Source organism: Mus caroli, unplaced genomic scaffold (genome assembly GCF_978045245.1).
Source record: "Mus caroli unplaced genomic scaffold, Mus_caroli_1 scaffold_3, whole genome shotgun sequence".
In the NCBI taxonomy this organism is placed as follows: Eukaryota; Metazoa; Chordata; class Mammalia; order Rodentia; family Muridae; genus Mus; species Mus caroli.
In genome coordinates this window covers 98,792,536-98,809,514 of record NW_028227258.1, presented here as the reverse complement: position 1 = coordinate 98,809,514, position 16,979 = coordinate 98,792,536, and the positions used below count along the sequence as shown (strand labels likewise).

Below are 16,979 nucleotides of genomic sequence, written 5' to 3'. Positions count from 1 at the left end.
CCTGTTGCAATTATATTGTTTGAGTTTGCTTAGGGTCAGATACCCCCAAGAAGATTCCTAGAGTAATAGCCTCATGAATAAATTCCTAGTATTTTAGTGCTTATCATAATCTCCAGGGCATAAAGAAGACTTCAGATAGAGCCAGATAAAGGCATTCCCCTAAAGACAGAAGGGAAAGTAAGTTTAGAAGATTCCTAAAAAGATTCAAGCATAATTTCCTCTGGATAAGACAAGAAATGAATCATAATCCAGAAGACTGCAGCATGCAGATACCAAAACCTAAAAGTGAGAGACAGAATGACAGGGATCTCAGCATTCCGCTCAACTTTGCTGGAACTGTGTCAAACAGCTGTGTGGGCTTCATGACGTTTGCAAATTTTCCAATTGAAATAGATGTGTCAGTTACTGTTATCCACCACCATCTCAGAATCCCCAACCCTTCACAAGCTCACTCTTCCCTGTATCTTTCTCCTATTCGCATCTTTTTATTTGTCTTGTGCCTTTTGGAGGTTAACCAGGAATGTCTGTGTGTTCATGAGATTTGAACTGTCCATTTGAAGTTTGTGGGACTGAAGACAATGACTGCTCCTATCTCAGATTCTACCTATAACGGATAATTCAACATGGAGTCTTGGGTCTGGAGAACCCATCCCTGATTCCTGATTGCTGGTTGACAGGTCCAGTCTTCTATAGATCAAGAGCAGGCAACTATAACTGCTATGATATCATGATGGATTCACTATGTTATGCTCAGTAGAAAGCACTTCATGGCCAATTTTCTATATTCCAGCTTTACATTCTTTCTACTGTCTACTCTACAATGCTGTTTTGTCCTTTGAGGAGGTAATATTTGTTTAAGGATAAGTACTCAACCGTCACTTATTCTCTGAACCTTAAGAAGCCATGGCTCCCTCTATTCATAGTCATTCCTTGCAAAGAGAAGCTTCCCTGGTTAAGGCTGAGATTAGCATTTGCTGTAGGTATGAACATATGTAGGTAGCTTTGCATCATTACAGTTTATTTAAACAACAGTAGTAAGTTCCCTACCAGGGCCTAAGACATCCTTAGGCTATTGATTTCTGGCTATGTTTACAGTAAAAGGCACAAATTCCTTCCTATAGGTCAGGGCTTATACCAAATAGTGTATCATCACCCACATAACAGTTGTACTACTATTATACCAAAGAGCTTATGTTGCCTGATAGGTAGGTGTACCTGATGTAGAGTGAAGAGCCAAGTAAGACTATTGATACTTTTTTTTTCTTTTTACCACCCTGCATAGCACCTTTCAACACAATGAGAGCTAGCCAGAAGGGAGAAAGCCTCCACATTAGTTGCAACTTGGTGTCTCTGTCATTTTCAACTAAGGTGTATAGTGTCTTCACCAAAAAGTTTTTATCAACTAGCTCTGATGAGCATCCAAGAGCTTAGGTTTGTTTTGATTTGGGGGGCCTCTCTGACTGATAGCTAATAAGGATGTATCCCTCATGTGGCACTGGAAGTTTTAATAACATGGCTTTTAGAAGCAACATTACCTAACCATGCAAAATATCTTCATTCTCTGCCTCTGCCTATCGCTATGTATCTCTCTGTTTCCCTTTTCTTTTCTTTCCTTCTTCCCTCCCTTTCTCCCTTGCTCCCTCGTTCCCTCCATCTCTCCCTCTCTCTTTTTCTTTTCTTTCTCTTTTCTTACTTTGCAGTAAGTTTTTCATATACCAGTTATTTAGGGTAGACATCCATTACCCCCACCCTCAACTCCTCTAAGCCTACCACCTTTTCCCTGATTATACTTCCCCCCTGTACTGTTTTGCTGCTCTACATTCATAGTGAATATGCACTGCTATCCATCTCCTTTAAGGCATGCCAATGGCCGTTTTTTACTTTCCTGGATTCTATAGGTGCTCCACGCTAAACACACAAATCTAAAGATTTAATGTTAGGACACTAATATGAGAGAGAACACAAGCAGTTTGTCTTTCTGGACCTGGTTACCTCATTCAGTGTAAATTATTTCCAGTTCCATCCCTTTGTTGTCAAATGTTACAGTTTCACATTTCTTTGCAGATTGATAAATTTCCCTTGTTTATTTATCCCATGTTTTCATTATCCATTCATCAGTTGATAGATATCTAGGTTGATTCCCTCTCCTAGTTATTATGAATAGAGCATCAATGAACATAGACAAGTATATATCTGTGTAGTACGACACTGGAGGCAATGCTTAGGAATTATATAGCTCAATGAACAGGTGTTTCTATTTCTAGCTTTTTAAAGAAACTTCATAATTATTTCTATAGTGGCTACATAAGTTTTTAATCCACCAAGAGTGAATAAGCAAAGTCTATTTATAGCATGACTATAGCTAGCAACAAGATATTATGTAGTTGAAATTGCTGAGAACAAATCTTAAATATTTAAGTATATGAAATAATAGAAATATTAATTGATTTTAATGTATTATTTTTAAGAATTATTCACCCACCCAGATGCTCTGAAATGCACAAGATCACAGGTGAGGCCACATCTGTCTCAACACCCAGAGTAACTGGGACCCCAGGGATCCAGGGACACAGAATTCCACACCAGGCCAGTGGCAAGGGGAAAATCCTTCAGGTCTGAACTTGGACCCTGAACAGACCTTGAGTGCTGGCTCTACACCCAGTCCCACAACACTTAGAGGAAGCCTGACTCCCAGGTGCTGTGAAATGCCCAGAATCACAGTTTGAACCTGCAGCTGGAGCAGACCTGGGGCACTGGCTCTTCACCCACTCCTACAACACCTGAGGAGCCCAACGCCCAGGTGTTCTGAAACACCCAGGATCACAGGTGAGGCCACAACATCTGCCCCAACTGGGACCACCAGGATCCAGGGGTGCAGGGACCCCTGCCCAGCAAGTGGCATGGGTTCCTTCTGGTTTGAACCTGCACCCAGAACAGACCTAGGGGACTGACACTTCACCCACTCTTTTTTTGGTGGTAAATACTGTTTATTTCATTCATATTTAATTAAGCAAAACCACCCCAAGTTACTATATTTACAAAGGCATCATTTCTCAATCGAGCAGGCTGTTCAGCCATACAGTTAGCAAGAACCACTGTTGCCCTTTGAAGTTTATCTGTTTTTCTCTTTGCTTCTTATTTGATTAAGATACTTGGGATGGGCTTATTGGCTAAAATACTTATAAGTCAAATATTTATAATTGCATCATCCTTCACGGTAGAAAAGGGAATTTTACTCAATGAACAGTCTGTGAACAAAAGGTCAGAGCAAATCAAGAAGAGAGAATTCTTCCATGTTGGTTTATAGTGTGTGTTTGTGTGTGTGTGTTTGTGCATCTGTCCAGACACCAATCCATCTGTCACTTCACCCACTCTTACAACACCCAGAGGAAGCCTGACTCTCAGGTACTCTGAAACTCCCAGGATCACAGGATCGCACGTGTTCTGACACACCCAGGATCACAGAGGAAGCTAGACTCACAGGAGATCATACACATCCAGGACCATTGGAGTTCTGACACACTCAAGATCACAGTTGAGGCTACAACATCTTTCTGAACATCCAGCTTAACTGTTAGCCCCACAGGAACCAGGGAAACACAAACCCCGCTGCCCAACCAGAGGCATGGGTTCCTTCCAGCTTGCACCTATGCTCAAAGCAAACCCAAGGCTCTGACTCCTCACCCCACACCTCCAACACCTAGAATAACTTGACTCCCAGGAACTCTGACACAACAGGATCTCTGGAGCTTGGTCACACCAGGATTTCAGGATCCCAGAGGCAGCTTGACTCCTAGGAGCTCTGACACACTCAGGATCTCAGGATCACAGAATCACATGATAACAGAGACAGCTCGACTCTGGGGAGTTCTGACACAACCAGGATCATAGGAAGGACGTGCTCTGGTCAGAAACATTGAGAGCAGGTAACAGTAGAGATAATCATATGGTGGGAGGCAAGTCCAAGATCATAAGCAACAGAAACCAAGGCTACTTGGCATCATCAGAACCCAGTTCTCCCACTACAGCAAATCCTGGATACCTCATCACACCAGAAAAGCAAGAATCAGATTTAAAATCACATCTCCTAATGATGACAGAGGACTTTAAGAAGGACTTTAAAGAAATACAGGAGAACACAGGTCAACAGCTAGAAGCCCTTATAGAGGAAACACAAAAATCCTTTAAAGAATTACAGGAAAACACAACCAAACAGGTGAAGGAAATAAACAAGACCATCCAGGATCTAAAAATGGAACTAGAAAAAAAAAATAAAGAAATCACAAAAGGAGACAACCCTGGAGATAGAAAACCTAGGAAAGAGATCAAGAGTCATAGATGCAAGTATCACAAACAGAATACAAGAATAGAAGAGAGACTCTTGGCTGCAGAAGATACCATAGTAAACATTGGCACAACAGTCAAAGAAAATGCAAAATGCAAAAAGGTCCTAACCCAAAACATCCAGGAAATCTAGAACACACGGTATTGGAACAGAGACAGGCAGGTAGATAAATAAAATAGAACTGAAGACCAAAAAATGAACCCACACACGTATGGCCATTTGGTCTTTGACAAAGGAACTGAAACCATCCAGTGGAAAAAAGACAGCATTTTCAACAAATGGTGCTGGTTCAACTTGTGGTTGGCATGTAGAAGAAGGCAAATTAATCCATCCCTTTTAAAAAATCATCTTAAATATTTATTGTAAATTGATCCATTCTTATCTCCTTATTTAAAGCTCAAGTCCAAGTGGATCAAGGACCTCCACATAAAACTAGATACACTGAATTTAATAGAAGAGAAAGTGGGGGAAATCCACAAACACAGGCACAAGGGAAACTTTCCTGAACACAGCATCAATGGCTTATGCTCTAAGATCAACAATCAACAAATGGGACCTCATAAAATTGAAATACTTCTATAAGGCAAAGGACACTGTCAATAGGACCAAATGTCCACCCACAGATTGGGAAAAGATCTTTACGAATCCTACATCTGATAGAAGAATAGTATCTAACATAAACAAAGAATTCAAGAAGTTAGACTCCAGAGAACCAAATAACCCTATTTAAAAATGGGGTACAGAGCTAAACAAAGAATTCTCAGCTGAGGAATACAGAATGGCTGAGAAGCACCTAAAGAAATGTTCAACATACTTAGTCATCAGGGAAATACAAATCAAAATAACCCTGAGATTCTACCTCACACCAGTAAGAATGGTAAGAAAAAAACTCAGATGACAGCAGATGCTGACAAGGATGTGAACAAAGAGGAACACTCCTCCATGGCTGGGGAGATTGCAAGCTAGTACAACCACTCTGGAAATCAGTCTGGAGGTTCCTCAGAAAACTGGACATAGTACTACTTGAGAACCCAGCTATACCACTCCTGGGCATATACCCAGAAGATGCTCCAACATGTAATAAGGATAAATGCCCCATAAATGCTATGTTCCTAGCAGCCTTATTTATAATAGCCAGGAGCTGGAAAGAATCCTCAACAGAGGAATGGATACAGGAAATATGGTACATTTACACACTGGAGTACTACTCAGCTATTAAAAACAATGAGTTCATGGAATTCACAGGCAAATGGATGGAACATGAAAAAAATCATCCTGAGTGAGGTAACTCTCAGTCACAAAAGTGACAAAAGTACACACATGGTACTTTGTGGTACTCATTGGTAAGTGGATATTAGCCCAGAAGCTCAGAATACCCAAGATACAACTCACAGACCATATGAAGCTCAAGAAGAAGGAAGACCAAAGTGTGGATGATTCACTCCTTCATAGAAGGGGGAACAAAATACCCAGGGGAGGAGACACGGAGACAAAATGAAGAGCAGAGACTGAAGGAAAGGCCATCCAGAGACTTCCTCACATCGGGATCCATCCAATTTACAGACATGAAACCCAGACACTATTGCAGATGCCAAGAAGTGCTTGCTGACAGGATCCTGATATATCTGTCTCCCAGGAGGCTCTGCCACAGCCTGACAAACACAGAAGTGGATGATCTCAGCCAACCATTAGACTGAGCACAGGGTCCTCATTAGAGGAGTGAGAGAAAGGACTGAAGAAGCTGAAGGGGTTTGTAACCTCATAGGAAGAACAGCAATATCAACCAACCAGACCCCTCAGAGTTCCCAGGGACTAAACCACCAGCCAAAGAGTAGACATCAAGGGACCCATGGCTCCAGCCACATATGTAGCAAAGGATGGCCTTGTAGGTCATCAATGCGAGGAGAGGCCCTTAGTCCTGTGAAGGCTCAATGCTCTAGAGCAGGGAAATTCGAGGGCAGGGAGGAGGGAGTGTGTGGGTGGATGGGGGGGCACCCTCATAGAAGCAAGGGGAGGGGGATGAAATAGGGGGTTTTGGTGGTGGTGGGGACTAGGATAGGGGATTACATTTGAAATGTAAATAAATAAAATATCCAATAAAATAAAATAAAATGAAAGGATTATTCACCCAATAAGTAGATATATATTTTTCCAATAAAGTGACTTGTTAGAGTCTGGAGAAATGGCTCAGCAGTTAATATCATGTTCTGCTCCTGTAAAGGATCCAAGTTTGACACCCAGAATCCATATTGAATGCAGGACCATGAGAGGCAGCTCAGTTTCTGGTTGAGCTAGGTTTAAAACCCCCGGTGATCCAGCAGGTGACCGGAGCCTGCAAGGAAAAGTAGGCATTTTAATGTGCTCCTAGATACCAGGGTCCTGACACAAGGCCACAGCTCTCCACTCCGTATGTCTGAGGTCATCAGTCATGTAAAGTCAATGCCCAACCCTCCACCCCCACCCCAGGTAGAGGACATGACCACAGATCACATAGCCTCAAGACAGATCTCCATTTCAATGAGGTACATAAAGGTCTGAAAGGTTAGCCAATTAAGCTCTCCTTCCCAGACACTCCTCCTGCAAAGGTTATTTAACCTCAAGCCTGCCCTGAAAAAGTTGGGTATGGTTTTATTCATCACAACTCTCCGCCATGACAATAAATGTCTTAAAACCATGGACTGTCTCTTCTCATTGGGACCCACTGTGAGGGACAGGCCTTCCTCCAATCTCTCACAGGCTTCTCTGTGCCCCCAGCTAGGGACTCCACCAAGTCAAGCTGCCTGCTGAACAAGCTAAGCACTCTCTCATCCCCATGGGACCCAGCTGGAGCTCTCCTCCTGCCCTTTTCCCTTTGATCCCAGGCTAGAGCCAGCCCGCAGGTCCCCACTCTGTTCTCAGCTCTTCCATAGCATCCAACAGTGTCTGTGTTGTCCAAGAGTCTGAGAACCTGACGTCTCCGGCCTCCATGCATGCCCGGGGACTCTGGCAGGTCAGTAGGGACCTCAGACTGTGCTTCACATAGCTGGATGCAAGCAGTCAAAACTCCCTGCATCCCACCTCACCAAGAGGCCCAAGCGTAGAGCAGAGGAGGGACCTCACTTTTAAACCACAATTGAAGGGCTCACAATTGCCTAGAACTCCAATTCCCTGGAAACTGACATTGATAGGGGTCCAGACTCACATGTACATACCCATACACAGACACATACACACATTTATAATATAAAATATTAATAATAAAAATAAATGTTTAAATAATATTTTAATTTATTATTTTATGTGTCTGGCTGTTTTTTCTTGCATATATTTCTGGGTATCACATGCTTATCTGGTACCTACAGAAGCCAGAAGAATCTATAGGCTGTCCTGGAACTAGAGTTACATTTTGAGCTTTCATAGATTTCTTTTTTTTTTTTTTTCTTTAATGCCTGTCCACACAGGAGCTAGAGATGTAGCTCAGTTGGTAGAGAGCTCAACTGGCCTGGGCTGGATTTGAAATACTGCATAACTCAGGCATGGTGATGGACACCTAAATCCTAGCACCAAGAATGGAAGAAGACTGATTAGAAGTTCAAGGACAAAGTAAGTTTGAAGCCAACCTGGATTTTGTGACCTTGTCTCAAAAATTGTAAAAGCTCTGTGACATTTTAAAAAAAAAGTTCAAGAAAATGGACAACTATCATTTTAATTAACTCAATAGATTGTTAAGAAAACCAGTGTCATCTTGAAGCCCTGGCATGCCTAAATATGCACTAGGCAAGTCAAACTGATACAAGTCATGGTGAGCTGGTAAATGTTTAATACACTCTTAGCAACAAACAAGATCCAGTACAAGCTCACAGTCAGCTATTGGATGGATCACAGGGCCCCCAATGGAGGAGCTAGAGAAAGTACCCAAGGAGCTAAAGGGAACTGCAACCCCATAGGTGGAACATTATCATGAACTAACCAGTACCCCAGAGCTCTTGACTCTAGCTGCATTTGTATCAAAAGATAGCCTAGTCGGCCATCACTGGAAAGAGAAGCCCATTGGACTTGCAAACTTTATATGCCCCAGTACAGGGGAATGCCAGGGCCAAGGAGTGGGGGTGGGTGGGTGGGGGACTGGGGGGGGGGGAGTGTATTGGGGACTTTTTGGATAGCATTGGAAATGTAATTGAGGAAAATACCTAATAAAAAGAAAAAAAAAAGATCCAGTACAAGGCAGTTGTCTCCTGATGGACATAGACCACAGTGACAACATTTCGGCTCGCAATGAGATACCAACTAACTTAACAGTGAGCAATCAACTCTCCCAAGTCCAGAAGAGGTAGTCCCAGCAAACCTTAGGTCAAGCCATTTAAGAAAACAGTTGAGTCTGATTTGGCATGAATTTTCTGTATAGATTTTTAATTAACTAGACTTTCAGTGGGATATTATTTGGATAACATATTGAAGTATTTAATCAAGTTGGAAAGACAAAACTCAGAATGCAAAAGTGGTCTCTAAAATTTTGATAAGAAAAAGTGGTGTCCGTGGAAAAGGTAATTGAATGCAGGAGAGTTTTGAAGCCATGAGAAAGAAACCAGGCTTGCTCTCAGCAGTGGCTCTGACCCAGCCCAATAGCTTCCTATTAGCTAAACATTTTTAGAAACTCAGTTCTCAGAGCCCCACCCAGCTCTTCGACAACAGAACCACTGAGAATATGATCCTACCCTCCCTATTTTAAAGTCCTCCTGGGACCATGGACAGTGAGGAGCCCTGAGGTCTGAGGACCATTTCTCTAATCCAAGTTCTCTCTCTCTCTCTCTCTCTCTCTCTCTCTCTTTCTTTTTTTTTTGGGGGGGGGGGCGTTTGTTATTTTTTTCTCTTGGATATTTTCTTTAGTTACACTGAAAATGTTTTCCCCTTTCCAGGTCTCCCCTTCGGGAACTCCCTATCATATCCCCCCTCCTCCTGCCTCTATGAGGGTGCTCCCCCACCCACCCACTCCCATCCTCCCACCCTGGCATTCCCCTACTCTGGGGCATCGAACACCCTCAGGCCCAAGGGTCTCTCCGCTCACTGATGGCCAACAAGACCATACTCTGCTACATATGTGGCCAGCGCCACTGGAGGTTCCATGTGTATTCTTTGGTTGGTGGTCCAGTCCCCGGGAGCACCGGGGGAGGGGGGGGTCTGGCCAGATGACACCGTTGCTCCCTCTGGAGCTGCAAATCCCCTCAGCTCCTTCAGTCCCTTCTTCAACTCCTCCATCGGGGACCCCAGAGCTCACCCCAGTGGTTGGCTGTGATCTTCTAAACTAAGTTTTCAAATATTAACCTGTTCACGCATCTGTGGAGCAATTTTTTTTTAATGTACAATTCTGGCCCAGTTATATAATTGCCTATCCAGAATCTTTAGATGATTTCAGGAATACAGCTATGTTTAACTTTATATTATTCTATTCTAATTTATCTGCATAAACTGTAGCTCATAAGAATAACACTAAGAGGAAAAAAGAAACAAGCACAAACATGTATTAAAGTACAAAAGATTAGGTTAAATTGTATAATAAATCTTCAAGAACTTATCATGTGGCTTCAACACATGTCAATATTTTTCGTGTCTTACAAACTCCATTTTATTCTTCAGTGAATCTTCTGTGGGAATAAATTCAGGTAACCTCTATCACTACCCCTGCAGGTAGTTCATATTAATCTCCATTGGCATTCCTGTGGCCAGCTGCTATTATAGTGAACAAATTTACTAATAATTACCTAATGTCTCTACAACAGAAATATAAAATGTGTGTAAAATTGGTCCTTCCCCAGCATTCACCCGACAGCCTTTCATTCTCAAATCATTTCTTATTCCCCCTCTCCTTTTCTCTTCCTTTTGTTATTTGAGGGGTAGTGGTAATCTGAGCTCTCTTACATCATATCCATCCCCAGTCCTTCCCTCGTCCCATCCTCCCTCCAGCTGCGGCTTCCTCCACTCAATTATCCTTTTCTACTTTCATGTCTTTTCTTTATTTTTTTTTGAAAGGTTCTATGTATTTTAATGTAAATAAACCCATTAGCTCATGTGAAACATGTAACAAATCAGACCCCCAGTTTAAACATGACCACGTCTCCATAGGTTAAAAATGCTGAGCTCTATCTGGTAGAATTGAGGACCATGATTCAGCATAAAGCCTGGCTAGACACAGTATGTAAGACCTACAGACTACAAAGAAGTCTTCATTTTCCACCGGTGAGTTCGATTGGAATTGTATCTGACTTTGTTACCAGTTTTCATCAAAATTCACTGAAGACTAGGGTAATTTTGCTTTTGTTTCTTGGTCAGGAATTTCTTCATCCCAAAAGTCTTGTGAGAAGACATGTGAGAAGCCTAGTCGGTATTGTGGTGCACCAGAGCAGAAGGAAGAAAGATTTTGAATGACTTGGAGGCCATAGAAACTGTTGAGTTCTTTCTTTCCATCAGAAGAATCTCAGGGATCAAACACATCATCAGGCTTGCTAGCAAGTGCATTTACCGGCTGAACCATTTCACTGGTTCTGTGTCTTTTATTTTTAAATCCATATTTAGATTCCATACACGACACAAACCATGTGACATTTCTCTTCTTAATCTGGCTTATGTCAGTTACATGATCTCCAGTTCTATCTATTTCCTTCCAAATGACATAAGTATGATCCTCCTATGGCTGAATAATGCTGGTGGTGGTGGTGTGGGGGGGGGGGGGGAGGTGCATGTGCATGCGTATGATCCATGTGTATATGGATACACATACAGGCTGATCCCATGACTTGGCTGCCATAAACAGAGCTTCAGCACTGGTTACTTGCCAGAAAAGCAGGCTTGTGTGTTCTGTATGGTTCTTCATGTTCAGCCGTGCCGATCCTTTCAGTTTCCTTTTGAATATTTGTAGTTGTAGCAGGACTTTGCTTAATGTTTGGCAAAAAATATGTCATGGATATCCTTGTGGATTTTCACTCTACCCAGTAAGGTGGTGCACATTTTGTTGGAACACTTGCAGTGCTGCTAAACTGATCTATGGATGCTGATATCCTCAGACAAGTCACTTTTTATATTTCCTACCCCAAACTAGGCCAGGAGTTCCTGGATCCTTTGTATGTAGCCACTTCATTCACAGACACTATGAAGTGAGGGCATTCTCCCCAGTAGAATTTTCAGAGAGCAGAGATAAGGTAGTCACTTTTCAGAAGAAAAACAAACAGTGTATTCATGCTAATATTTGAAATGCAATTTTAATAAGACCAAGTACATTTATTTGATATTTATAGTGATGGTCTGGCTTTCAAACCAACAATATAGGCAAATATTTGTTTTTCATTTTGTTTTGTTCAGGTTTTATTTTGGATTAAGTTTGTTTGGTGGGTTGCAGTTTTGTTATGTTTTGTTGAGACTGGGTCTCACTGTTTATCCCTGGCTGGTCTAGAACTCACAGAAATATGCATAACTTTGCCTCTTCAATGCTTTGATTAAAGATGTTTGTATGTCACCCAATTGGTATGGTTTTAAGTTATATAGCCCAGAGGATATGTATAGTAAAAACATATACTGTGCTTTAAATTATTTGTATAATAAAATATTTATATTATGTAAATAAACCTTTTAAAAGATTTATTTTCCTTTTTAGGTTATATTACTGTGGTTATTTGAATAATAATAGCTTTCATAGTCCCATAAATTTGAATGCTTGGTTACCTTGGAGTGGCACTATATAAAAAGATTAGAGGTTGTGACCTTGTTGGAGGAAATGTTTTTCTGGAGGTAGGCTTTGAGGCTTTCAAAAGTCCAAGCCAGGCCCAGTGTCTTTTTCTTCCTGCTCCATGTGGCTCAGCCACTTCTTCATCACTATGCCTGCCTTCATGTTGCCATTCTCCCTGCCATGATGAGAATAGACTAAACCTCTAAAACTGTAAACCAGTCCCTGATTAAATGCTTTCTTTTATGAGAATTGCCTTAGACATAAAGGATAATCATGCTACAATTCACAGGGCCATAGAGGCTAAATAACAAAGAAGGCTCAAGAGGGAAATGTATGGATCTCCCTTGGTAGGGGAAATAGAATAGGCATTGCTGGTGAACTGGGGACAGGTGCGGACAGGAACAGGAGGGATCTGTTTCAGAGAGGATGGATGGAAAGAGTACTGGGAGAAACCATTTGAATTGGGGGACAATTTGGGGGCAAAGTAGAAACCTAGTGTAATAGAAACATCAGGAATCTATTATAGTGACCCTAGCTAAAACTCTCAGTAATGGCATAAACAGAGCTTGAACTGTACATCTCTTATAACCAGGTAAGACTTCCAGTGGAGGTTTTGGGACACCAACCCAGTCACTAAATCTTGGACCTACAGTTTATCCTTCAAGCGTGATGCTTTGGGGTAAAGGCAGAACAAAAATTGTGAGAATGGCTGACCAATGACTAGTCCATTTTGTCACCCTTGCCATAAAAGCAAGCCCATTCCTGACACTGCCTGGAGAACCAGAAACTAGATGGCCCAGACACCTGTGATAGAATCAAACACAACTGGGAAAAAATGTCATTGCTATGGTGCCTAGTGATATTCTGCCTTATGGTATACTCATAGGTTGCTGCCTAACCCAATTGTAATCAGAGAGGTTTCATCCAGCAGTTGGTGGGAAAAGAGGAAGGAATTCAAAGTCAAACATTAGTCAGAGTTCAGGGAATCCCACTGAAGCTGGGGAGGAAGGATTTTAGGAGACAAAGATGTTAAGGACACTACAAGAAAACCCATAGAATCAACAAACTTGGACTCATAAGAGCTTACTAAGACTGAATTGACAATCAGGAAGCCTGCATGAGTCTTTCGTATATATGTTATAGTTGTATAGCTTGCTGGTTTTGTGGAACTCCTAGCAGAGGGAGTGGGGGCTGCTTCTGAGAATTTTGCCTGCTTTTATAACTCTTGTCCATCTACAAGGTTGCCTTGTTCAGACTTAATAAGAGGAGAGTTGTCTAATCTTATTGAATTTTGATATGCTATGTTTGGTTGATATTTCTGGAAGGGAAATGGATGGGAAAGGGAATAGGGAAAGAAGGGAGGGGGATGGAAGAATAGAGTGAAAACTGCTGCCCAGATGTAATATATAAGAGGGTAAATAAATAAATAAATTCATAAGAAAAATAAAAGCAGTCCAGAATAAAACATAAAAGAGTTACTTTGGTCATGGTGTCTCCATCTTCACAGCAGTAGAACACTAAGACAATTATCAAATTGATATGTTACTGTATTACTTTTAGTTTGTCTTCAATTTGAGAGGTAATTGATTTTTCTTTTTCAGTTATAAAATATTCATATTATCCTAAAAATGAAAGACCGTAATACAAGGGACATACAAAAATATTTAGCTTCCACTGTCTGGCTGTGTGATAAATGTTTAATTGCTTGCATATTGGTTAAACTCTTCCTTTTTATAACTGATATCTTAAATGTTCTATTATTATTATTTTATTTTACCTGTATGTGCATTCTGTTTGCATATATGTCTTTGCATCACTTGCTTGCCTGGTGTTCAAGGATGCTGGAAGAATGTGTTGGATTGCTTGGAAGTAGAGTAACAGACATTGTGAGCTGCCACATGGGTCCTGGGAATTGAACCCAAGTCCTCTATAAAGCAGCCAGTGCTCTAAACTGCTGACCCATCTCTTCAGCTTATATGATTTTCTTCAATATTTTTAATCTGTAATTTTAAGCAAATTCTTAATGTGTTCTTATGTAAAAAATTCTAGTTTCCAACAGATAGGAAATACTACAGCTATTTAATACAAGACACCTTTAATAATCAGTTATATTCCTGTTTTTTTATTCATCTAAATGGTGTCAGATTGAAGTCTTCTTCCCTAAATGACAAAACATTTCATTAGTAAAACAGTGAAAGATCAATTCGAGGACAATTATGTTGTAAACAAACATCCATTATTAAGACACTTACTTTTCTAGAAGAAGACAATGTAAATAACGATGATGCAGCCTACAATCCATCCAACCAGGAGAAGAATGGGAACCATGAGGTGTGGTGATGTTGACTCTGCTTAGAAGCAATGAAAACAGATTCACTAGATCCTTTTGACATTGAACTTTACAAAGCAAAATAATAAATGACCTCTGGTGGAGCTAAGGAAAAGCATGCAATGATTGGACTCATACATAAGTGTTTTTGTCTTATTTTCTTAAGAAGGCAGCCTGCAAATGAATTATAAGCCCTGGATATTTGAAACAGATATTTGGGTTCAAACCAGGGTCACCCTTTTATGTTCCATGACCTCGTGCAATTTTGAACTTGAAGCTTCCAGCTGGGTGGTAGACCTTGTAGTTTCTCTGTCCTGGTTGCTTCCACAGTCAAATGATACAGGGTGTGCAAAGCTTTGTAAACTTGAACCACGGTGCCTATGTTTAGTGTATACAGAACATACTCATGAGGTTGTTCAGTGATGGTCCTAGCAGCTGTTTACACAGCAACAATCCAATATAACTGTGAGGTAGTTCCTACTAACCTCAATTACTTATAACATACAAGATTAGATTGTTTTGGAAATTATTCTTGATCTCAATAACTGACTTTAATCTTGAACTTAACAGGAAAAGGAAAACATCGTTCCTTACATAATCACCATCAGAAAAAAAAAAAAGGATTTCTTTAAAGTTAATTATTCTCACCACCAGCACTGATCTTGGCTGTATGGGCAATAATAACCCAACACAGAGGAAAGACACATGTGTAATGATTCTTGTACCTCCTGCTTGTATCTGGTCTGTAAATTTATATTCATAGGTTACTATAATACAATAAACATGCATGCATATACCCCACCCAATAGTTTGAAAAACATCACAGAAAGACCTCTTATAGAATTAATGTCTCCGTGTTACAGACTAAAACATACTCTCAAATGAAGAGCACAATGAGTTCCTGTGCCATTAGCTAAGAAAGGGTGTTCTTAACAAGTGCAGTCCCATTACAATTTCTATCACTTCAAATGTGAAGGGTTGTTAATGCTATTAAAATAAAGTCACCGGGACATGTGTTACTTCTAAAATTAGAAGATACTTTCATAATAGCCAACTTTCTGAAGTTTAAATGAATTTTAATAGATTCAATGTTTTTCATAAAATGGTGAAGTCTCTCTTATCTGAAAAAATGGGATTCCCTTGCTTCTCCGAATTGTGCACAATCCACTAACGGGAGAGACCTCCTCCTCCCTACCTGACTGTGCTGTTGCTTTAAGGATACAGCAAACATTATGAGACATACTTTAGTCTCATTTGGGAGAAAGAATATTTTTGTGAATTAAGATACCATTAGAGTGAAAGTACATGACAGTATTCTTTTTAATTATTCATGTAAGTGATATAGTACTTCTGTCAATTTCAAAGAACTTGAAAATGCATAAACTTTCCAATTAAGTATAAATGTTTAATGTATGTGTATTTTAATAAAATTTTATAACACATGTTTTAATAAAATTTGCATGTCATTGAGTTCTAAAAGTAAATATCCCTTTATTTGTTATGCATTTTAAGACATTGTAACAGTCTGTGCATTTTAACCAAGTACAACTGCTTTGGTCATCTTTTTAGCACCAATATTGTTTTTTCTACCATAAATTAAAACATCATTTGGAAATGGTAATACATGAAACTCAATGTACTTCCCAGGTTGCTTATATCAATGGCATAAATATCAATAAAACTTCTCTTTAAATGCAAGAGCTTTTTCAAAATGCTTTACTATTTGTCCAGTTCCAAGCTTACTAAACTGGCTACCACTGGAATTTATTTCTCTTAGGATCACTTCATTGTGGAGGAATACGTGGACACATACTAATCCTCACAATCTCCATTTCCTTAGCTAGAAAATGGAGGTGGTAATATATGTAAGTCTCACAAGATTGTTGTCAGGATTGAAAGTTAAGATTTCCATGTATGTATTTTAAAACTGATTCTCAGACAAAGATATATTCAGTCTGTCGATTTTGTCATATTGGAATCAGTTATTTTATATAAGCATATAAATATGAAATAATGTTTAATAATTAGAAAAATTAATTCAGATATGAGCATATCAGAGATGGTTAAGCTCAATATTCTTATTTGACAGTCATAATATTGACTCAGAGCAGTGAGAAAGCCTCTCCAAACTCACACGGCCATCCTGCAGACCTGACAGAACATTCAACTGTTCTTGCTTCTGGTCCAACAATTCCCAAGATCTCAGAGCTAGTTCAATACTGAGAAATAATAGTTCACAATTCACTTTTCCAAAAAGCATGTATGAAATTATTATGTTTCATTGATCATTTCGAAATTATTCATCTTACAAACATGATCCAAAACTGCATATTTAATGCTTTTTGCAGCCACATCAGAATATGTAGCTAATAGTTCTTTAACATTGATCCTACATTTCTCAGGGTCAAAATGCTAAAAAATAAAATTGACTAATCTGAAAGCTGTTTTTGCCAAGAAACCTCTATACTTTTCAGCTTACCTTTCTCAGCCATTATTTCTATTGTTGGGTGACTTAGTCAGGGCCACGAGTCTTTCTTCCTTATTGTTATCCTGCACCTCTTTGAACTTTAAATAGAGAGATATCTGAAGAGTGTGGCAGCTGCTGCTCT

The 16,979-nt window shown here is 40.1% G+C and overlaps 1 protein-coding gene across 6 annotated transcripts in view; it reads right to left on the bottom strand.

The window, feature by feature from the left end:
• The window catches only part of Strit1 (small transmembrane regulator of ion transport 1), a 102,075-nt gene extending 85,096 nt beyond the window's left edge, over positions 1 to 16,979 (bottom strand). For 2 of the 6 annotated variants that reach the window (XM_085835342.1, XM_085835341.1), the window contains exons 1-2: positions 16,850 to 16,979; positions 14,294 to 14,392 (exon numbers count right to left, since the gene is read on the bottom strand). In XM_085835342.1, the coding sequence (XP_085691468.1) occupies positions 14,298 to 14,392; positions 16,850 to 16,862 (108 nt within the window). In that variant the 5' untranslated portion in view covers positions 16,863 to 16,979 and the 3' untranslated portion in view covers positions 14,294 to 14,297. Of the gene's footprint in view, positions 1 to 6,480; positions 6,678 to 13,778; positions 14,202 to 14,293; positions 14,393 to 16,849 lie in introns of those variants that run through there. The other 4 variants (XM_029474922.2, XM_029474921.2, XM_029474923.2 and 1 more) reach the window with 4 other exon arrangements.